Source organism: Puntigrus tetrazona, chromosome 20, assembly GCF_018831695.1.
Source record: "Puntigrus tetrazona isolate hp1 chromosome 20, ASM1883169v1, whole genome shotgun sequence".
Lineage (NCBI taxonomy): Eukaryota > Metazoa > Chordata > Actinopteri > Cypriniformes > Cyprinidae > Puntigrus > Puntigrus tetrazona.
The window spans coordinates 1,676,038-1,700,137 of NC_056718.1; the positions used below are offsets into that span (position 1 = coordinate 1,676,038).

The window sequence follows — 24,100 nt, forward strand, 5'->3', positions numbered from 1 at the left end:
GTTCATGATTGTACCAGTCATGGGGACATGGAGAAAATCCTGAGAGGACAGCAAAGCAGAATATAAAACGGTGCTGGCCAATACTGACGGGCACACTTTCAGCCGACCCAAATCCAAATTGGACTTCTTGTCTTCTAATTTTTAACCCGAGAGGTCAATGAAAACGTATAAGGTTAATATCAAAGCCGAAATGGCAGTTTTTGTCTTCGGTCCGTAGCGCGGACCTGGTTCGGTTCGTGGGCGTGAGTTCACGAATGCTGCGGCGGCGAAGGCTCGGCTCATGAATATTGATCGGCTTTACACGATGTTTGCTCTGTAGGCCCGCCTGATTAGCTGACAGGCAGGATTTGGAAAGAAGGCTTGGCACATGAATATTAATTTCTTGTGACCGGACTAGACGCTCTGGGAAGCTTGCTAACCAATCGATTAATATTCATGAACGAGGAAGTCTGCCACTCAAAGAGCTATGCAAGTACTTGGAGTCTGCAATTGTTTTACGTTAAATATTTAAGCCAAGACTTATATATATGTGTATATATATATAACACACATATATGTATATATATATATATATATATATATATACACACATATATATATATAGTGCACAAATGTCACAGTTCTGGTTTCACTTATTTTCAATTAAAAATGCACATAACTTTTATACATTTTTAGATATTTGTTAAAAAAGCTAGTTTTATCAGACGTGTGAAGGTTAGTGTTAAAGTCAGGTTTCAGGCCTCAGGCTTTTTGTTGTTTGCAGTTCATTAGAGATCGCTGTGTTCGTTCTCGCGGTCTGTTCTGACTCTCACTTTAGCCGCTAATGCTTCAGTGTGAAGCTGAAAAGTGTTAGAAAGAAAGAAAACGGCTCGACTGGTTTTGAGTCTCATCACAGCTCTGTTCAAGTTGTGGGCAGCACTGAAGACGTGCTAAATGCAAATAATAAAATACAACTAGCCTAACTGCAAAGTTAGGGCATAGCTAAATAAATCTTAAAACCATTCTTAAACATCAGAAACCAAACCATGTAAAGAAAACCTCTAGAATATGCTAAATGTAGGTTGACTTTCTGCTATACATGGGAATATTACTTTAGTGTTTGAGTTTTAGGAGGTTTTTTGGTGGTCACTGGATCTATAGTTGGCTCCTGAAGCCTGTAAGACCACTGTTTTAGTGATCCATGCTTCATTCTGTTCAGTCAAGTGTGTTGTTTTTGCCCAGGTCTGTGAAGACATACCGAAGAAATTCAACCGTCATTTTAGGGTGGCTTAGCAAGGATGTATTATATCATATTATATGAGACAGAAGCAGATTCCTTCAGTTTGCTTTTGTAGTGATGCCATGAATATAAACATGATATCTGGCAGGCAGTTTAGCTGTCTTATCTCATAATCACTGATGCATTAATAATGTTTATTCAGTAGACTATGAGCTTTATTATAAGTGCTTGATTCTGCACAAATTTGTATAAAGATGAGATGTCTAAAATCGAGTGGATGAGATGTCTAAACCCACCCCCCCTCTTTTGGCCTTTTTACGTTTTTTCTTCACGGAGCTTACAGATATTTAATAAAAGTATATTAAAGTTAATTTTTGATTAGGAATATGTATTGCTAAGAACTTGAATTGGACAACTTTAAAAAAAAAAATTCTATATTTTTTTGAAGGGTTGTATCTCGGACAAATCATAACTAACAATGGATCTATTCAGCTTTCATATGATGCAAAAATGGACACTTACGACTGGTTTCGTGGTGTAGGGCCATAAATGCAGCTTGGTAATAAAGATAATGTCTGTTTGAAAATTTCCTTCAATGTTTTTTGGAGATGTGAGCTCCATGGCGCTCGTTCAGCGCTCGTGAACCCACGGAGAGAACCGCCGCTCGTATCTCTCTAGTAGTTAAATGTAATATTTGTTTTGTTTCGGGTAAATCTAATGGGCAGTATATGCTGATATACAGCTATATCTAACATCTACAAGTGTGATATTGCTTATATAAAAACCCTTGATATATTTCAGTGTAATTTATTGCTGTGATAAAACTGAATTTACTCCAGTCTTACGTGATCCTTCAGAAATCGTTCTTGTATGCTGACATTTTGTTCAAGAAACATTGCCGAAAAAGGACTCGTGAACTACAGGAATATTTAACTTAGTTTAGAAAATAAAATGATTTAAAAAGAAATACTTATTTTCAAAATTAATATAAAATTTATTTGCGTTTTCTAACATTAAAAAAGCTTTCATAGGTTTATTTATATCGAAGCAATCAAGATGCACATCATTCAGCTTTTTATTAATATGAATATGTATTTTTAAGCAGCAGTCAGGGTTGTAGATGTGTTGACAAATATCTGAGGCATGAGTGTGTGTTGTTGTGTGTTTTGCGGCGTCAGTATCGAGGCCGCTGTGGCAGCGTTCGCTCAGGCTCGGCCGCCGGGCATCTATAAAGCCGACTATCTTAAGGAGCTCTTCCGTCGCTACGGGGACGTGGAGGACGCGCCGCCCGCCCCGGCTCTCCCCGAATGGTGCTTCGACGAGGAAGAGGAAGATGATGCGGACGATGATGGGAATGCCATCGCTCAGGGCTCAGAGCCCAGCTCCTCTCACTCCAGTCAGGGCAAGAAGAAGAAAGAACGGCTAAAACTGGTGAGAGAAACTCATTTCAGCTCAACCTCTCAATCGTTCCAAAAGCGTTCCAACACAGCTCTAAGCGAATGAAAACGTCCTGCGAGGTTTTAATTACGAAAGCGCGCCGTTTATGAAGTCACCCTCTCAAAAGAAAGAACTCTGAATCATTGAAACGAGTCATTTTTAACCGTTTCATGTTGCTTGTTGGTCTGAATGAAAACGCGAATTCATTCTTCACCACTAGGTGTCTCTTTACATAATGTAAATGACAAAAGTGCTTTTTGACTTTTGGTACTCCCAGAACCTTTCATAATCCACAACAGGGGCACTTTAAAGTGTTGTGAGGTCTTACACGCCTTTAAAAGCCTCCATAAATATGAAAATAACCCTTTTCCCTTAATAATAGACATAACGGGTGCTATTTTCACGCATATGGCAACAGTGTTTCTACAAACAGCTTAGCTCACAATGCTTTTTGGAAACACAGCCCTGGACCGTTCTGTTCGGTGTAGCGTCCTTTCCTTCTGAAATATTACTGTGCAGTGTGTGAGGAGTGTTTGTTTGTTTGTGTCTCAGCACGCTGTGTTCCTGGAGGGGGTTTCTGTCAAAGGAGTCACTCAAGTCACGTCACAGCCCAAGCTCGGCCTGATTCAGAGGAAGTGTCAGGAGTTCTCAGAGTGGGACAAGTGAGTCTGTGTGTGGGTGTGTGTGTGTGTGTGTGTGTGTGTGTGTGTGTGTGTGTGTGTGTGTGTGTGTGTGTGTGTGTGTGTGTGTGTGTGTGTGTGTGTGTGGGTGTGTGTGTGTGTGGGTGTGTGTGTGTGTGTGTGTGTGGGTGTGTGTGTTTTTAACCCCCAAAGATGGATTCCAACTCTGAGCCTGTGTAACTGATATATCTAGTAATGGAAACCTTTCCGCTTGTGAGATGTAAATAATAAGTCTCAATGAAATAAAGCGCTTAACCTTCAGGAAATGCTGCTTGTCAACCTCAGCACGTCAAATTATGTCGACTAAATATTATGAGCCGTTTTATTTATGGCTAGAAGTTTGCAACCCTGTTACCAGTGTTGTTTTCTAAGAAATAAGCAATAAATGAACTTACTCTAAATTAAATAATATTATTCAAATGTAAAGAAATCTGATCGTATAAAAATAAACCATATTAGATAACTGGGTTGCATATTTTATATTTATTATATCGGTAGGCGCTAGCTGGTTCGGGCGTAGACGTTATCGACCAAGTTTTTAATTGCTGATAATAAAATTTAGATTTTACACCATTTCTTTGGTAACAGTCGAATGATTAAGCTTGATGTAAATTAATAAATGTGTGCTACCTTAAGTTTATAAATACAAAATGTGAAATAACCTGCTTTTCACGCTAGATTTATTTTTGCTCGATGATATGGGACGTTGGGATGAAACCGTCAAGAGTCAAACTAATTATTTAAATAAATGCGTAGTTAAATTTAATGTATTAAATTTAATTCAACACAAAAGTAACAGGATTTAAATAGCATAAGGATGTTATCGTGACCATTAGTAGGTAAGAATAGGTCAGGTTTGGTGGGTACACGTGATAAATAACACGCTTTAGAAAATAGATATGGTGAATATACATGATATAATGAAGAGCGTTGTGTTTGTGCCTTTAAGTAGCGGAAAACATTTTGACCCTCTTAATGGAAAGTGCTGAAGTCTGCTGTGAGTTATTTAGTGAGTAGTGATTACTTTCATTGATGAGTGGAGAGCAATTAAAACCACCCAGCAATGTGTCCCATAATCCCATGTGCTTCTTGTCCTGTGCCTGTCTGTCAGATCGGGGTTTCCCGGCGCTCAGCCTGTATCGATGGACCGCAGGAACATTCGTCTGTTGGAGCAGAACGTTTATAAAGTCAGCTGGAAAGCAGACGGCACGCGGTGAGTCCAGCGACCGAAGCGCGCTAAAACATCAACGCTAGCACTTCCTGCCAGGAGCCACACATGCTGATTTCACCGTTGTGTTCTAGAACTACTGTGGCATCTCACTACAAAAACTAAATAATTGCATACAAAATTATTCTTAACTATTTTTATAGCCGTAGCACACTTTCTCAATGTCCTCAAGAGTTTCCCCTAAAGAAAAAATGAGATTTTCCTTATCATTTTGTGGCCGTTTTTGACCGCCTCTTCTTTAACGCTTACAATTAAACGGGCTGTTTTTTGCTGTTGTACTTTTCAATATGCAAACGAAGCGCATGAATTTGCTGATTACTGAATAGATGATATGTAAATGCGAGAGAGGTCATATGTTAATGAGATCATGGTCGTGTTGTTAAGTATAATTTAAAGTTTAAGTAGCTTTTGCAGCTAGGATTAAAAAAAAGATGAAGCCGTAAGCAGCTTTCATCTGGAAGGGATGTTTTATGTCACAATAATTACACATTCAAAGTTCTTCTTATTATTTTTGATTAATCAATCGTGACATTTCTTTCTACTTTCTGTTCATCCCGGGGGGAAAAGAAAATGCATCACAGTTTCCACTAAATTATTCGTCGGTTTTTTCGACATTGATAATAATCGTAAATGTTTCGTAAGCATCAAATGAGCATTTTAGAATGATTTCTGAAGGCTTTGCATCACAGGAGGATTTTACAAATAATTTCAATTAGAAAACAGTTACTTTAAATTGTACGATTTATTTCAATACATTCATTCATACACACACGCACACACACACACACACACACACACACACACACACATATATATATATATATATATATATATATATATATATATATATATATATATATATATATATATATATATATATATATATTTTTTTATTATTTTTTTTACCACTGTATTTTTGAATAAATGCATGCATCGTTGGACTTGATAAAACCTATAGCTTGGGAGTGACCAACTTTTATTATTATTAATTTTATTTTATTGTTAGGACCAACTAAAGAAATCCGATTTTAGACGAGCTGAATTAAATCCAACCATCTGCAACTTTTCGCGGTTTTATTTTTTTTTTTTTTTTTTGGCTCCCTTTTCTATCTTTTAATTAAAAAGATTTTAGTTAACACTGATAACATCGATGCCTACGTAACATCCGATGTTTTCATTTTTCCAAAAGATGTTCTTTTGGCGATCTTCAGTGTAATTTACTTGTTCTGTTTCTATAGAGTCGGAGTGTAGCGCTCATAGAGTGCCATTTAATGATGGTCCAGGTCGCTTTCTGGTAGCTCTGCGTGAGCTTGTGTGCTGTAATGATGTGAGCCGTCTCTCTGGCCTCCTGCTGGCTCGTGTGCTCCAACCAGAATCAGACGTCTGCATGAGCATCATTAAACACTCGTCCGTAAGACAGATCTGCTCAGAAGCAGCGCAGTTGGCACCTTGCGGCATGTTATATGGCTTGGCAAAAGTGAACGAGCGGGTTCGGCGTGTCGCATTGATCCAAACTCAGTTGAAAGTCGAGCGGCCGTGTCTCTCTGGCCGAGAAATGCTCGGCTCCGTCACGGAGACGTTAAAAAGACGTCGTTGATCTCTTTAACTGGAGATCTGTTCTAACAAGCCCATTATTCTGTGCTTTGGCCACTCGGGGGCTTGTGTGAAGCGTTTGCTTGGGGGACGTCCAGCAGAGCGCTCTGTGATAATGACCAAACGGCAGGGAATTAAAGGAGCTTAAAGCAAAGACGAGGACTGATGGGTTTCTTTTTTGTTGGTTTTTTTGGGGGCTCTGATGTCACGATAGCTTGTAGTATATTTACCAACTTATTTATAGCATATTGGCAGTTTATTAGCGCTTATAAATAGGGCTGTGCGACGCGCATCCCGTCAGTAAAGCCGGGTTTTTCGATAAATCTCCATCAGCTGTTTTGAAATGAAGAGGCAGTTAACACACACAGCCGTGGATATATCGAAATATATTAATATATGCATCGCACAGCCCTAGTTATAAAGCACGTATATTTTACGTCAATAATACTAAACAAAACCTAAATTTAGCTACTACCTTATTAACTATTAATAACCAGCAAATTAGGGATTTATTGATTCAAAATACATAGTTAGGGGGATTGGAACTAACCATAAACTGTTCATGAACCTGTTTTTTTATATATTTCATTTATTTATTTAAAGGGATAGTTCACATCGGAATTAAAATTCTGTTATTTTATTATTGTTTGATTAAAAACAAAGTTAGCCTTTCGTCTGTCATCAGAATATAGTTTTATTAAATCTGACATAGTTTTGTCCTCCATTGGCAGTCTATGAAACTATCATTTTGACACTTCGAAATATTCAGTTTAGCAGTTAAGTCCGAAGAGAACTCATTTATATAACGAACATATAAATGATTAATGTAAATGTTTCACAACAAGCTCTTTAGAGGAAAAAAAAAACAAACTTCTGATCATTTTCCAAATAAGTGTGAGTCATGGTAAATATATGCATTATTCGTGTCATTTACGTCAGTGAGGGCCAGACTGGCATTCTTTCAGTTTGATTGAAATCATGCAATGTTAAAGGTTCTTATAAAGTTAGCAGCCAAATGATGTTCTTGTCTTGACAGCCAAGTTACATTGATTTAATGCTCTTTGTAGGCTTTCTTTGCAGCCTGGCTAATGAGTAATTCAATTTTCATCTGTAATTTGAATAATGTTTGAACGAGTTTGAATAAATGGAATAATCTGTCTTTATAGAATATCTAGGGCATTTATTACAAGCAAAATAGTTAATTCTAAACTCTGGGTAAATGGAATCCAGGGTTAAAAGTTAATCCTGATGAATTATTTGCTGATGTTTCACACCGCACATTCCTAAACCCCAGGTTAAAGTCCTTATTTGCATTTTAGTCAGTGTCACTGATTGGACAGTCGCGGCACGCAACCACAGTTCCTGTTACCGGTGTGCATGTCAAAACATATCAAGGGCCACAAAATCACCTCAGACCCCAGAGGGGCAAAAAATGGCCCAGTGTTCATTATCCCTCACTTCTGTAGCAGATTAGTAGTTAATTTACATTTGAATCCAGTAATTGAGCGTATATCTTTATTAGGGGGTGAAATGTCTACTTTCAAACGAACCGTTTCAAATAGAAAACAAATATTCTCTGATTATTCAGTATGAAACATTCATACAGGCGCATCCAGCTGTCCACTCCCGTGCTGTAGCCGACCAGAAAAATCCCTGACATATGCACATGTGAAAACCCCTTTATACCTTGATGCCAGTGACTTAGTTTTCATTTCATCCCTGTTAAGTGAAAAAGTATAATTCTTTTAAATAATTTTATGATTTTGGAATGTTCATTGTAATTCGTCCTGTTGTTGTGTCTAAAACAAACATGTAATTATTTTATTATGAAATTTTTTAATTATTTCTGAATATCCCAGAAACCAGAGGTTTATTTTTTTCGGTGCTTTTCATCTTGGCATGTGGGCAGATGCTGTCAGCGTTTGAGAAAACTCAATTTGCTGAAGTCAAAACCTCTCCCATTCAGTCGGTACTTTTGGTACAATACGTGACTGGGATTTATCACACTCTTGCATTATTCACTAAAGAAACCTTTATTCACATCTAAAAGGCATCATGACGTGGACGAATGCACTGAATATGAATGTGATCTAGAGAGGTGAGAACATCCTGCATGTTCACATTTAATGTTAGTTATTGTGTTCGAGCTCAGAAAGATTTGTTTTGCTTAGCTTCTTCTGTCACTTGGTGTTTAGCAGTGCAGCATTCGAGCAAGACTCCTTCCCTCTGCCTATGTCTGATACAGCTGCAGAAACAGGGAACTGGGCTGATCACATTGAGGTTGAGGTGTAATGATAAAGACTTCTGTAACATTTCTGTAACTGCAAGGTCTTTGATATATATGTTGGCTGTCTTTTTGAATGCTGGCAACAACCCTGTAACGATGATTTGGAGATCCTTACCAATGCTACTTATCTAACCAAACCACTGTCCCAAATTTAAGAAACAATTATACAATTTCCATCCATTTGAATTAGAGTTTTAGCAGAGATTACTAATGAACTAATGTGATGCTTATAACGTGGTGGCATGCAACCACTCATTGAGGTTTATGTTGAGGAGCCGAGTCGCAACCCAACAATTTAGCGTAGTTCAAGATTTTGGCAAGAGGTTCCCTTTCAGTCAGTCACTCTGACATTACAGCATTTGGCTGATGTCATGGGGACCCTATGGAAACACCACAACCTGAACTGCATTTTGTAATTGAGGTACAATTGCTAACAGACAAGCATGTCAGATCAAATTAACTCAATACATAATCATCCCAACACCCTAGGCGCCAGGATTGCGTTTCTTGGGGGCGGAGCACAATGACGCAATCATGTGGAATAGAACAAGTAGAGAAGAGGAACATGGTGGGAACATGAGATATGAGTGCCAGGTCAGAAGAAGATGAAGGAAGACCTCATCGGGCACAGCTCCGACTACTCAGACTAGTCTGAACTAAGAGGCAACAGAGGATTCAACGTTCTTCAAGGGGGAACAACTGAGGAAATCTCACGGCTCCAGAGGAATGGTGTGGCAAGCCGAGACCCCACCTGCCTCCCGCAATTACCCAATACTTAGGAGGACATGGGCTCTACACAAAGATTGTAAAATCTTGCAAAGGTATTGGGTGTTGTCAAGCCCTCAGCTCTACATATATCTTCTAGAGAGCCCCGGAGGTGCCAACATTCTTAGTGGAATGAGCCCTCACTCCTACGGGCCTGGCTCACCACTGGTATGAGCCAAGGTGATGGCATCCGCCAACCTCTATTTCACTCATTTGGCTCTGTTCTGAGTTCCTGAAACTCTGGGTGCATTCCACGTAAAGGCACAAGGCCCGAACAGTACATAGCAATGAGGCAGTGCTTTCAAGTTCACCACCTGATCCCGAAGTGAAGTGGTGGGAACCTTGGGCACAAAACCAGGTCGGGCTCTCAAGGTAACGTTAGAGTCAGGCGGACCAAATTCACGGCAAAATGCGTGCAAGTCCCCCATCCTTTTCATGGAAGTGTGCGCGACCAGGAGCAGATGGACAGATACTTCAGGCGGAGTCAAAACCGAAAATAAAACAAAGTAGGTAAAAACGTTGAGCATTTTAAAAAGGAGAAAGAGACCGATACACAAATTTAAATCACTTCTGAATCGCGTGTTAAAACATCCGGCATGTTCAAAGCTATTACAACGATGAGCAGATGAGGACAGTGAGAATGGCAGCTGGACTCCACGTTTAGCTGGTATCCATCCTGCGTTATAGGCATCTAGCTGGGCGCCCAGCTCCTCAGCAGAAAGCTGCTGTTTGCTTCCTCCGCCTCCTCCTCGACCGCCTCGCCCGGCCTCTGGCTCCTCCCCTGAAAGGACAGCTATTTACATTATACATTTTAAAACTAGAAATAGTTTTTTTGTTACAAAAACCCTTAAATTTGTTTCAGAGGACATGTGATAACCCTCCGAAGGCGTATAGGTTAGTTTTATGTCGTGGTACTTGCGTATATGTCCAATTTACAGAGTTTCAAAATAATGGCCACTATCCACCAGCATTACCAAGCTTGGAAGAGCCAGAGTAAATTTTTATAAAACCCATCGTCGTCTTAAAGAAGAAACTCATACACACCTAGAATGGCTTGGGATTGAGTAGCTGATGGTGTAATTTACATTTTATTCCTTTAATAGTGATGTCATTGTACTTGTGCAAGCCTCCGTTTGAGCCTGTGCAAACTTTGAATATGTGTTCCCTATCTAAAGTTTAACTGGGATTTGTTGTACAGTACAAAACCCTCCACAGCGGCTTCATCCAAGCGTTAGTGATGTTCACACTCTATGGGTACATCCGTCACGCATTCAGTTTTGCTCTGGATGGATCTAAAGTTATTTTACATCCTGATGCAGCTTATTTTCCTCTCTCTTTCAGCTGCCTGCTTTCTCAGGGCCTACTTGTGCCTTGTGTAGTTTTTGAATTCTGCTTCTCTCATCTATGCTCGAAGCCGATTTATTTTTTCTTTGTTTAATTATACCTATTATGAAAAGTGTTTCTCTTAATTTTTCTGATGGCAGTGAACCACGTGAAGTGAGGCATTGCTGCTCATCAGTTCCTGCCGTGTCCATGCCGCTGGGATGCATGTTCTCAATCAGTGCTTTTCTCTTCAGCTGCTCATTTATGCTCGTAAACATCCAAAAGCTGATAAATCTGGACAGACTTGTTTAGGTCTTGTTCTTTCTTGTTTGGTAGCCACAAAATTTTCCAGTCGATGCTTCTTGATCTTCCATCGCTTACCTGTAACATGGTGTTTCTTATTCATTAACTTTGTTTCCTTTGGTTTTCGTTAGGATCCTCAAGGGGTGCATAATATTCTCTTCATGCCAGGTTTTAGCATAAACATCAGTCTAAAATTAAATCGTATGTTGCACAGTGTTTACCAAAATTAGTAATACAAAGTCATGCAGAAAGTACCATGCAAATCATTTTGGGGGTAAATTAATCCCCCTTATCACCTCACTCTGTCTCTTGTGTTTTTACAGGTACATGATGTTGATAGATGGAAAAGACGAAGTCTATATGATCGACAGAGACAATTCGGTCTTTCACATAGCCAACCTGGAGTTTCCTTTCCGGAAGGATCTTCGCATCCACCTTTCCAACACGCTTCTGGATGGGGTGAGTTTCGAAAGGTTTCGAAAGCCTGTTAATCAGGTTAGACAGAGAGGATGCATTGTATTCCTGCACTTAATGGACGCTCACAGGTTCAGTTTTCATGAGATGGTCAAAAATAAGGCAGTGTCGTGAGATAATCCATCTTTCTTTAAATGTTAAAGAGAATCGTGCTCTCAGAGCATTTATCAGCTTGCTCACAACATCATGGGTTGAAATGCAGAAATAGCAAGGCTGGGTTTCTCAATTAAAGGTTTAGTTCCAGATTTGACATGATTAAGGTCGAGTTGCACCACTTAATTTTAAAATTTAAATTAAAATTTGTGATTGAAGTGATGCCATGATGGAATCACTCTCGCAATAAACAGAAGAAATTAGCGTCTGTAATTGGGTTAAGCAATCGTAAAATTGTATAAACTAACATTGTAGTTTTGATCAATGCATTGTTAAATTAGTTAATTTCATTAAAAACTATACAGATCCATTGTTATTTCTGCATCAGTTAAGCTGGTAATAAGACTGCAGTTGAAGTGTGCTGTGAACCCACATTGTGTGGTCAAAGGAGCTCTCCATGCGGGTCAAACAGAAAACTGATAGGCTTCAAAAACCAAACAAATCCATCAAAGAGATAGCAGGAATATTAGAACATTGTGAGAAAAAAAGAAATAATGCACTGGTGAGCTCAGCAACATAAAAGGGCCTGGATGACTACTGAGGACAACGGTAGTGGATGATCAGAGGATCCTCTCCAAGATAAAAAAAAAAAAGAAACCCTTTCACCACGTCCAGCCAAAAGAAGAACTCTCGCCAGGAGACAGATGTGTCTCTGTCAAATTCTACAACTAACAGACTTTGCCATAAGGCAATATTAGACAAAAAAACATCTAAAATAACTAGAAACTTCACTTCTAGAAAAGCAGGAATTGAAAGGAAAAGGCTGAAATTAAGATCAACCTGTACCAGAATGATGGGAAATATGGAGAAGGCTTGGAATCCCGTTGATTGGGTGGTGCTTTATGGTACAAATGAGTGATAACCCAAAACATTTAGCAAAAACAAACCAGTTTTTGTAAAAAAGTGGAATATTCTGCAATGGCCAAGTCGTGCTCTCCTACGCTAAAGACAAAACTAAAGACAGAAAAACCCTCAAGTAAACAACAACTAAAGTCAGCTGCAGTGAAGGCCTGGAAAAGCATCACAAAGTAGAAAACCCAGCCTCTGGTTAGTTCTAGACCTAAGACGGTTATTGCCTGCAAAGAATTCCCAACAGCATATTCAAATTTAACATTTTATTTACGTATAAAATGGTTGTAGTTCCTACTTGCTCAACCCCTTGAATTAAAGTCTGCACAATTTCATTTTTAATTCTGTTCTGGTTTCATACAGAGCTGAAATTCTGGAAATTGTCCAAATATGTATGGCCCTGACAGTAATTCGCAAGACATTAAAAATACCGGTATCAATTAATAGAAGCAAACGGTGGAATAAAAGATGAAAGAGCACATATAATGTGATGAGGTTCACAGATCAGCTGGGTCATGTGTCCTAGACCTCTTCTTCAAGTGCAGTAATGATCAGCTGTCAGCAGTGTGTGTGTGTGTGTGTGTGTGTGAGCTCCACATCTCTCCATCCCATGCATGCTAAATCTGTCCTCTGATGTACCGCCCATCCATGTCAGCACAGAGACGAGACCCCTAATCCATCCTTTTAATAATATATGTACATATTTATTCATTCTAAATAAAATATATCTCAGAGGCCTGTTCTCTCTTCCACTTTTAATTGTGCATTTTTTTTTTTTTTACTTGGAAGTTAATCCCTGACTGAGATTTCAATCAGAGTGAAAACAAAAGGTTTAATTAATTTGGAGTTAACTTAGATTTATCACCATTAAAACGAGGGCTTTGATTGTGAACCTGATTATTTTAATTATTAGATAAATCGTGACTGAGTTTATTTTTAATATCAGTCTTTATTGGAGCAATCCACCCCGAGAGTAGTGCATTCGAGCCGAACCCCCTCAATTTAAACTTGAAAACATGTTGATTTTGTGTCTCTTCGATGCATTACGAGGGCCTACTCGAGTCCTAACAGCGATTTGAAAACAGCAGGTGATTTATCTGTTCACCTCGAGAACGAAACGAGCGTTTGATGGGATGAGTGAAAAACGAATTGACGCTAGTACAACGGATGCTCTGATGGATGCCCAAACGTACCTTTAGCCGACTGCAAGCTGCACAGAAACGAGGTTATCGCTTCCATTATCAAACATTAGTGCTGCATGCATAAAGGGCTTTTCCATAGAAATGTGTAAAGGTCACGGATCACACATCAATGTCGATTCGTTATTGATTATTTCCATTGCTCTCTGCAGCCTTAGCGAAACCTAAATCTTTTAATATAACGGGTTTAGTTAGTTTAACGCTGCTATTCTTTAATTCATGCTTAATTCACGCTAATTTCGATTTTTTTTGTTACATTGTTGAAGGCTTGATTTACGGGCAATATATCTGCATTTCCGATCATCGCCATCTTCTTGTTTTGCAGGAGATGATCATCGACAAAGTGAACGGGCAGCCCGTCCCGCGGTACCTCATCTACGACATCATTAAATTCAGCGTGAGTGCCTTTCAGTTACGATAACCGTTTCCTCTTTATTTAATTCGTTCGTTTTGGCGTTGGCCGTTTCAGCCAACGTTTAAAATCACGCCAGCTTCCGTTACCCATCACATCTCTCCACATCTCTTTTGTGAATCAGTGTCAGACACCGTCAGCTCCAGAAAGAACAAAAAAAGCATAAAAATATAATAAAATAAGCTCGTATGACTACTTCACTCCCTCCTCGACTCATCTTCCCCTTCATTGCACCTCTTAGATTTAATTCACAAATGACACAGCAGGCTTGGGTTTATTAATAATTATTTTTCAGGATGCGTGGAGATACAGCAACAAACTGCTCGGTGAAATCATCCACAATTTTTGTTACAGTGCATTAGAAAAGCTTTATACTAAAGATTTCGAATCTTTCGTATTAAGCAATGCCTGCTTTGATTTCACGTAATAAATTATGTCGTTGGACTGATTTTTTTTTTTAAGCCGTAATTCACATCCATCTTAGTTTTGGGAGGGATGAGTAAATCTTGCATCATTTTCTGCTTCTTGAAGTGCTCCATCCATTAAATAAATGCAGTCAGTCACGTGGTGCGTTTGAGACGGGACGCTAGGATCTGTCTTGCTTGGTTAGGAACATTTTTTCCGAAATGCGGCTCTGATTGATGCCGTAGGCAGGCGGTGTGTAAATATAGACGGCACATTAATTGAGCTCGTCCAATGATGCGTCCAAAGACTGATATTCAGCTCGGTTATATGCACTCCGCTTGTGTCATCAGCTGCATTTATTATATTTGTATTGAAAATATGAGTGTATTAGAGACTGATGCAGATGTGTTTCCTAAAGTAGTGTTTTGTGGAGCACAGCTGGAGCTCTCATTGACGGACAGCATGGGGGAGATCCTTGAGTTTGCTGTGTCTAGCTGCTCTCAGCATCGGCGATCCAGCCTGTTGTTCTGAGTGCTCTGTGAGTCGATTTGTAAACCAGAAGTGACCCGCGTCCCTCCACATGCTCTTCTCCTACTCCTATCCAACTGATTTTATTTTTTAGATGTTTATTTGGGGTGTAAAGGTACAAACATGACCGTTTTCTGCATGGTTTCAGTACAGCAGAAGGGGAAAAACTAATCAGTTTTTTTCTTTAATTAAACCACGTTTACTAAATTGTCTTGAAATATATTTGCTTGCAATAATTAGTTTTCTTCGGGATGTAAATCTACCTCAGCTTATGTTCTCTGAACTGTGAGGAGCCCTTTTACATTACTTTTTTAACAACAGAGCCCAAACTTAAATTGCTATTTATTTTTAAATATAATAATCAACAAATAAAAAAAAAAAAAAAAAGCTATGGCTATGAAAACTTGTACGTTGTTTTTCTATTTTTATTTGTTGTTCAAATACAATAACTTATAGACACGACGTGGTTAACACATTAATTAAGATATGACTAAGCGGTAAAAGTACAGTACAGTCTAATATTAAGCAAAATGCTATTCATTTTGACATTTCTTATCTCTAAAATAAGTGACATTTTGTCTTTCTTTTTAAATTTCTAACGATGTCAAACAGCTTGTAAGCAGAAGTAACTTGTGTCCAAAATAATAATAATAATAATAATAACTTTCATCTGCTCAGTTCAGTAATACTGTAGAATATTAAAATTAATCTATTAATCTATATATATATATATATATATATATATATATATATATATATATATATATATATATATATATATAGATATATATATAAAAAAATATATATATATATATATATATATATATATATAGATAGATAGATAGATAGATAGATATAGATTTATTAGTATTATTATTTTTTAATTAATGATTTTTTTTTTTTTTTTTTTTTTTTTTTTTTTTTGTGATCCAAGCGAATTTTGATGTTTAAGAAGCATTTCCTATAAATGTTACAAATTAGTAATGTGTCCTGTCCTGGAAACTCTGATACATTTTTTTTTTTAAGATTATTTGATAAATAGAAAGTTAGTAATTTTATAAACGTCTTCACTGGTCAATACAGCTCTCAAAGAGGACAGTTCCTGTAACCCGTGTGGCATATGGTTCAAAAACAAAGGATCGTCACTTTCCTCTTTCCTCGGCCAAGACGTCCTGTAGGTGCCATGAAGCCCCCTGCTGTTTTCTGGCTTGCTGGGCCTGGCAGGCTCTGCCTCACCACTGCTTCCTCGTGAATCACTGTTTCCACAGTAGCATCTCGCTCTGCTTTTTCTTTAGGGGTATTGCATTTGATATCGCGCATCTTCTCGATGGTCTTGACAGAACCGGCATTTATATGCAGATTCGTCTGTCTCCATGACTCTTTTTCTGAAAACTTAGCGTCCCTAGACGGCGTTTTAAGGCTCCGCAGCCATGTGACGCAAAGCCTGTTCCGAAAGCTAAGCAACATAATTACGCTGCCTTCTGAGCAGGGCTGTTTTCTCCGAGGAATCAGAGGAAGCAGCGGTGCCTCAGGAAAATTCAAATGAGAAAATAATTGACAGCGCAAAAAACAAATATAAAAAATAAGAGATCAAATAGCGTGTTAAGCAGTCATTTTTCAACAGCAGATAAAGTTTCAGAGGGAGGCAGCAACTCATTTTTCCTCCCGTGCGCTCGCTGCGTTCTCACTCAGGTCCTATAGCCGAAATGACTTTAGTGGAAACGCATCTTTGGAAATGAATTCCTGTGATCGTTCTGTCAGTGGAGTAATGGCTGCCGCGATCTTGATTGCTGATGGTCCTGAGTGGGTCACACATCTTTGGAAAACTTTTAAACGCTGCTTTGAGTCACGTCTGAACGTCAAAATATATATTTTGAAGCCAGTTTTGGAGCACACCGTTCAGATCGTGACGCCTGTGTCTCTGAGGATTTGATGACTAATGGTCCAATAAGATTTCGGCCATTAATAATGACACTTATATGGCCTTAAAGGGATAGTTCACCCAGCATCATTTACACGCCTTCAAGTTCCAGACCTGTATGAGTCTCTTTCTTCTCTTGAAGATAAAAGAAGCTACTTTGACGAATGGTGTTGACCAAGGTTTTTGGTCCCGATAGACTCCTACAGCATGGGGAAAATGCTATGGAGATCACCGGGGACCTTACACTATTCGGTTCTCACTGTTCTTTAAAATGCTGCGTGCTGAAAAAAGAAATTCACGCAATTTTGGAATGAGTAAATAATGACAGAATGTTCTTTTTTTGGGTAAACTCACTCTAATTTGTGAGGTGAGTTTTTTTTCATCCAGTCAAGCCATGATGAATATTTTTAAAAAAAGATTTATTTAAAGCACAGCTGTTTTCAACATTAATAATAATCAGAAGTGACAGTAAAGTCATTTCTAATAAAGATTTAGAAAACCGCTGTTCTTTTTAAAAAGTTTTGCTCATCTTTTTCCCGTCACAATCTGTTCATCAAAAACATGTATCGTGAGTTTCTACAAAATAAGACGCATCGCAGCTGATTTCAGCCTTGATAATAATAAAAAAGAAAGATTAGAATCATTTCTAAAAGATCATGTGACACTGAAGACTGCAGTAATGATCACAGAAATAAATCACATTTTAATTAGAAAATGTGTTTATTTTTACTAAAATAATAATTCTCAGTTACTATATTTACTGTAATTATCTTGATATATAAAATATTTATTTTACAGTACATGTGCTTGTATTTACAGTGTGCTTATCCAATACGCACACACACACACACACACACAAACATATGAATATATATACACACACAAGACAAGTGTGAAGTGACCTTAAGCATCGGGTTGGTTGAGAAAAGACAAGGGTCAGATCTGCACATAAACAAGAAGCTAAAAACTATGGGTTCCAAAATATAGAATCATTTAATTGAATTTACAGAATTTACCTGTAGAAATACTTAAAAGGATAGCTCAGGGCATCCAAGATGTAAGTGACTTCAGTAGATTTGATCTCAAACTGTTGCTGTCTTTCAGTCATATAATGCAAGTCAATAGGCAAACAAACTTTGAGAGTAAAAAAAACAAAGAAATCATGCACAGACAAATCCATATTAAACCCTGCGGCTCATAAGAGTAATAATCAAAGGTGTCTGCCTAGTGCTTATTCAAATAGCATTCCACTGCTGTCGCATTGTTTTCTAAAACACATTCTGTGTGAACTCCTCAAGACTCATTAAGTCATTTTTATATTTTTGACGAAATATCTTCTTTTTACTTAAATATACTGCTTAATTAATCCTAAAAAAAAGAAGATTATTACTGTTTAAAATACTCTTTTTGTAATCCAGTCTTTCTTCTGTGATGGCGAAGCATCATTTGTAGCAGCCTTTCTAGACGTCTAGTCTCTTAAGAAAACAGTGTATCATCCCGCCCTTAAGGAATCATTAAAATATGGTAATTTGATACTGTGGTGCTTAATATTAGCGCAGTTGAGGATGACTGCATCACAAGAGGGTTTTTTGAAAAACAGAATTTATTTGAAATAGTCATTTGTTATCAGCCTCTGATTTTAATCAGTTTCATGCCGCCTACTCAGACGGTTTCATAGTGATTCTAAACTTGAACCGATAAATAAATAGGAAGCATTGGAATAGAGAAAATAACAAACATTTAACAGCTTTTGGAAAGCATTTGTACTTGGTGCAAGTAACAATTTGTGCTCTTGATAATGAATTTGATGGATTTTCTGGCCTGGTACAAACAATTACTGTTGCACTGGGTCACTGCTGCAGATGAATTAAGCTACTAACGGCTCTCTGATTGCTGCTGACACATAACACCGTGTTAAAGAGTCAGTCTATGTGTTCTGCGTGTAGTTACCCGTGGCAGAACGCGCATTACACATTCTAGACTGTCTAATACAGCTTTTTGCTGCTTTAATTATGACATTGGGGTAGAAAAAAACCCAAAAGCAAATATTAGTCTCCCTTCGCAGGCAATATTTGCATAAATATACAAAACTGTTAATTGGAAAATGTTAGTCAAACTACAACACTGACCATAAAAAAGTGAAAAGCAGTAACTGCTCTGTATCTTTTAAATAGCCGCCTGAAAGTGAAGATTAACACAAGATTAGGCCTAAAAACATTTTAATTACAGGCCTGAGCAGATATTTCAGATATTTTTCTTGTGTGTATAAATGTATGTAAGGATTAATTAACGGCTAGACGTGCGTCAAAGGATTTTAAAAGCAAAACGTGGAGGCTAAGAACCGTCTGACGCAAAGTTTCTGTCTTGTTTCAGGCGTCACCCTCTTGTGGTTTTATTTTGACCCAAACTTGTCCTCTCTCTTGGTTTTGACTCAAACTTGACCTTCTAGCTGTTTCATGGCTCGGTCTTGACCTTCTTCTGGTCTTGGTCTCATTTAGGACTCAACCTTCTGCTGTTCTCATTCTTGACTTGGACTCAGGCCCCTTCTGGCCTCGGTTTTGCCCCCCATCCGGGGCCATTCACATAAACACAGCCACTATATTTTAAGAACTGGTTTTAAAAACTTTGTCCAAGGCTGGTCTTTAAACTTTTTAAGGCTAGCCTAAGCAGCAGGTCTTGCTCTTACCTTAGGATTGTCACTCTTCTGGTCTTTGATTGACTTGAACTCAACCTTTTTCTGGACTTTGATTTGACTCTGCCTTGACCCTCTTTTGCACTCTGCCAAAAACCCTGAACCTCTATTTTTTAAAACCTACTCAGTCCGATGCCAGGGAGACATCATTGAAGTGTAACTCAACCTCCCGCAGTTTACCTTTAAGGATCTATTAACTTGACATTGATAAAACTGCAATATCAGAATGATGTTCAGCCATAACACAGTGTATACTTGTTAATATATTAAAAACGGATGATTTTACACACACGTTTAGAAAGCAAAGCACAGTATACAGCATTTATGGATATCTAATGCGCTGGTTACTGAGCACCTCAGCACCCCTTGATGCTCTGAACTGGACTTGAGTCTTTCAACACTTCCATCTTCTTAGGCTGAGAATTGTACACGCATGACTCTCATTGGACAGCTAGCAGAGCAGAGATATAGCATCAGCTTTGGCCGTGATTTGCCATCTGGCATCTAATCTTGTAAAGCTTTCCATTCTGGTGTTCAAACACAACGTCTTTGCCTGCAAACACCCATCATCCTACTGTACGTTAAGTCGAGGGCTTTAGAAGAAGAAATTGAGGAATGGCTGGTTCGAGAGGCACAGATGTCTGAAAATAGTAGTGGGGTCTCTTGTGGTAAGCTCTCTCAATGCGTCAGTGGTCAGCTCCAGGGGCCCAAGCTTGTACTGTCGAGACCCCGGTGTTCTGCTTCATTTGGCAGTCTTGGGCCATGCAATGCGAGGCTTTGGAGAGTCCCAGCAGAAGCGAATGCAAAGCACTTATTTTAAAACACTCAAGCACTTTGTGTAGTCTTTGTGATGTAGGCTCAAGGTTTCCTACCGGGTCTTACATTCTCCTCCCGTAGTGATGATTTACGGCCTCTGGGATGCGGAAGAAATGAAAGTTGGTAGTTCTTTCTTTTATTTTTTGGGTTTAACTCTACAGGATGGATTGTGCCTGCTGTTAGCGTTATTTTCACGCACTGTTGGAGATGTTTTAGCTCCTGGTTCATTAAAGGAAATATGCAAATGAGGCAACCGTGCAAACACGCCCAAGAAATTAGCGTGAAGTTAAACTGCACAACACTAATCTTCATCTTCTTAGTACTGGGTTGCGGAGGATGCAGCAGGCTAACTTTCCAGACAGTTTGATGTTTCTTTGAGGCTTTCGGGTTCAGCTTCACCTCAGAATGTATTGAAGAAGGTCAGCGGGATTATGTGTGGACACGTCAGACGTCAGTACATGGTTTGGGTTTGCGGGAAAATGCTCCTCTATTAGATGCCGACAGAACTGGAGTTGTTCATGACAGATGGGCTTTCTTGGTTCTGCAGAGCTTTCATCAGATAATGTGACATCTGAAACCTGCTTTCAGTGCTGCCTACTGCTGTTTACAACCAATTAAACAGCACTTTCAGTTTATTGATTATTTAACTTTATTGCTCATTTAAATGTACTTCAACGCTTCAAGAATTGCTCTAACTACTACTCTAGATTTAGTGACTGGAACAAGCAACCAACCATATGTATTAAAGAGGGTAACTCATTCGTTAAATATAATACTTTGACTGTCAGCGTGGAGTAGGAAGAGATTGAAGTTTTAACACAAACTACTTCAGTGTATGACGTTCAGTGGTATAAGGTCAACAATGCCAAATCGCTGAACACGTTAAAACCTTTTAATAAATTGTATGTCAAAGATACTTTAACATAGCCACTATATTTTAAGAACTAGTCTTCAACCATTTAAACCAGGCCAGTCTGACAATCTGACCAGTCCTGAAAAATGAGATCACTAAGTTTTTAAGATAAGTCTAAGGACATATTAAATTCATCAAACGTGACAGTAAGGGCCATATAACAACATTTTTACAATATATTCAAATAGAAAACTATGTATTTATATTATAATATTGTTTTATTCGAATGGTTTACCATTAGTATCTAAAAGGTTATTATTTTTTTTTTTACCTTCCTTACGCTGCTTTATTTATTGTCTCGATCACCCCTGTAGAACTGGCTCGGCGAACTTGAATCAGACTTTCAATCGTGCATTTGTAGAGAGAATTGTGCTATTACTTTTCCAAGCAATTCGAATTTTTTTTCGCCTGGCAGATTGGCACATGGGTGAAAAATACCCTAGATTTCAGACACTGAAGAACTGGGCCACATCCAGAGACCTGAATACCACTGAGCCAAGGAGTATCCACCTAGCAACCACTCAGAACAGCACCTTAGTTACCACACAGCAGTGCTTTTGTCATGTCGTGGACAAGCGTCACTGTTTCTTTAGCAAAAAAAAATAGCCAAAACTGCCTGTTAATTTTCCCTGTTATGGAAAGAAAATGTTTTCTCTTGTCAGTTCTGTTTGTCTGTGTGTTGGATTAACCAAATGTTCAATATGGCGCTCCAGAGCTCTGGCCAGACGCCGAACAGACCAAATCACAGTGAGTCAGAGCCTCTGTCATCCTCTGAAATCTGGCAGAACCGCCGTAACGTGGCCGTTTCAATTCCAACTGCTTTGAATTTAACAAAGATATTTGTTCAGAAACAAATTTAGCATACCGAAGGGTGTATAAAACCCAATATCATGTAATAATAGCATAAAAGTGGGGGTTTCAAGAGAGTTGTAGACTACAAATCTGATAGGTTAAAGACTTCCTTTGATATCTTCAAACCAGGATATGTCCTTGTATGCTGATTTGTGTCTGTGTGACAGCCCTGTGGCAGATTTGCTGCAAAAGGCTTGTCACAGAGGTGTTGATTCACTATGGAGGCTTTTTTCTTTTTTTGTAGAGGCTTAATTTTTGACATTTAGCAGATCTCCGTATGTCCCTCCCTGAAGGCAAGCTTAACTTCTGACCACGGTTTGCCACATCTGGCACGCAATGCTGGTCAGTGTTAGGGAAAGTTACTTATTAGTGCATTGCAATGCTTCATTACTCCCTAAAGACTATTATTTTAGTTTTTATTTTATTATTTTAGTAAGTTACTTTTCATTATTTTGTTACTTTATAAGTTGAAAAATGAATCTGCTTGCATATCTTGCGTTACTTATAATGCGTAAACCCCATCACAGCATAACTGTTATTGGCTGCTAGAAGACTCCATCTGCTCATAGTAGTGCTCTTTTTTTCCGTATTCCAGCTTTTTTCAGATCGTGATGCTAAAGAATTAGTAGTTCTTGGTGACTTAAATTGGAAATGGTTTCATTCACCAACTGATGCATTTAAAAACTACTGTGATGCTTTAAGTCTTTTTCAGATTGTTGACAGTCCCGCTAGACCAAATTTAAAATGCTCAGACAAACGTAATCTATTCTAAGATAAAATTTTAACAAGTGGTTCTGCACAAGTGTTCAAAAGCATACAGAAAAGATATACAGAAATTGCAAAAACCAAAGCACGCATTACAATAAAATGAGATATGAAACATTTCTCAGACCAAGGGTTCCTACGTGATTTGAATAACTTGGAGTGGGAACAAATGAATAAAATTTTTGACCTTGAAATAGCCTGGGAATTCTTTTATAAGAGTTTTTCTGCTTTAGTTGTCAAACATGCTCCCCTCAAAAGCTACAGGGTGAAGGGTGGTTTTCTTTTCTTTTATCAAATATGCTTCATGAGCGCAATTTGGCATGGGCAAAAGCTCGAAAATCAGACTTCCTTTCAGATTGGATAGATTTTAGTCAAACGTTGCACTCTTTCATTCTTTCATACGAACTTCAAATTTCATCTGCATTTTGGAAAACTGTTATTATTATGCTTAATTGTTTGGCTTTTATCGATTTATTTATTTAAATTCAGTTTATGGCACACAAACTTTTCAATTGTTCAAGAATTGTGTGTCCAGTAAGTCATTCAATTTTTCACCAGTTGCAATTTCGGAGGTATGTAAAGCACTTAAATCTTTAGATGTTTCAAAATCGGCAAGCCCTGATAAATTGGAACCTTATTTTTTAAAGCTGGCAGCTGATTTCATTGCCCCTCCTCTGACTCATATTTTTAACCTTTCTCTTGTTTTTAAATGAATTTCCACTCGTATGGAAATCAGCTTTTGTTCTCCCCCGTTTAAGGGTGGAGATCCTACACGGCTAAACAATTACCGGCCCATCTCAAAGCTGTCTGTCTTTGTCAAGGTCTCCGAAACAGTTGTCAACATTCAATTAAAGGGCTTTCTTTTTGTTAATAATATCCTGTCGGATTTCCAATCTGGTTTTAGAAAACAACATGACACAACTCCTGCAGCTAAAAGTACTAAATTACTTTATTGAATCTATTGACGAGAAGAAACACTGTTGCTTTATTTGTGGATCCATCCAAAGCTTTTGATACCGTTCATCATACCTTGCTTACATCATGCTTCAATCTGTTTAATAGAACTCGGTGTATTCAGGCAGATGGTTGTATTTCTAATTGACTTAATGGAACTAAAGGTGTGCCACAGGGGTCAGTCCTAGGACCGCTCTTATTTACTATAAATATGAATAATATCAAAATGTTAATAATAATCATTTTCAGTATTATGCTAATGATACAGTAATGTATAGTTCAGCATCTAATTTGGCTCTTCCACAATTACAGCTTGCTTTTAACACTGTTCA

General features: G+C 38.3%; 1 protein-coding gene across 1 annotated transcript in view; it reads left to right on the forward strand.

Annotated features, from left to right (window-relative positions):
• rngtt (RNA guanylyltransferase and 5'-phosphatase) overlaps positions 1 to 24,100 on the forward strand; it is an 82,387-nt gene that overhangs the window by 14,865 nt on the left and 43,422 nt on the right. Inside the window, exons 6-10 of the mRNA XM_043219048.1 lie at positions 2,398 to 2,650; positions 3,209 to 3,318; positions 4,448 to 4,549; positions 11,159 to 11,294; positions 13,836 to 13,907. Of these exons, the coding sequence (XP_043074983.1) occupies positions 2,398 to 2,650; positions 3,209 to 3,318; positions 4,448 to 4,549; positions 11,159 to 11,294; positions 13,836 to 13,907 (673 nt within the window). The remainder of the gene's footprint in view (positions 1 to 2,397; positions 2,651 to 3,208; positions 3,319 to 4,447; positions 4,550 to 11,158; positions 11,295 to 13,835; positions 13,908 to 24,100) is intronic.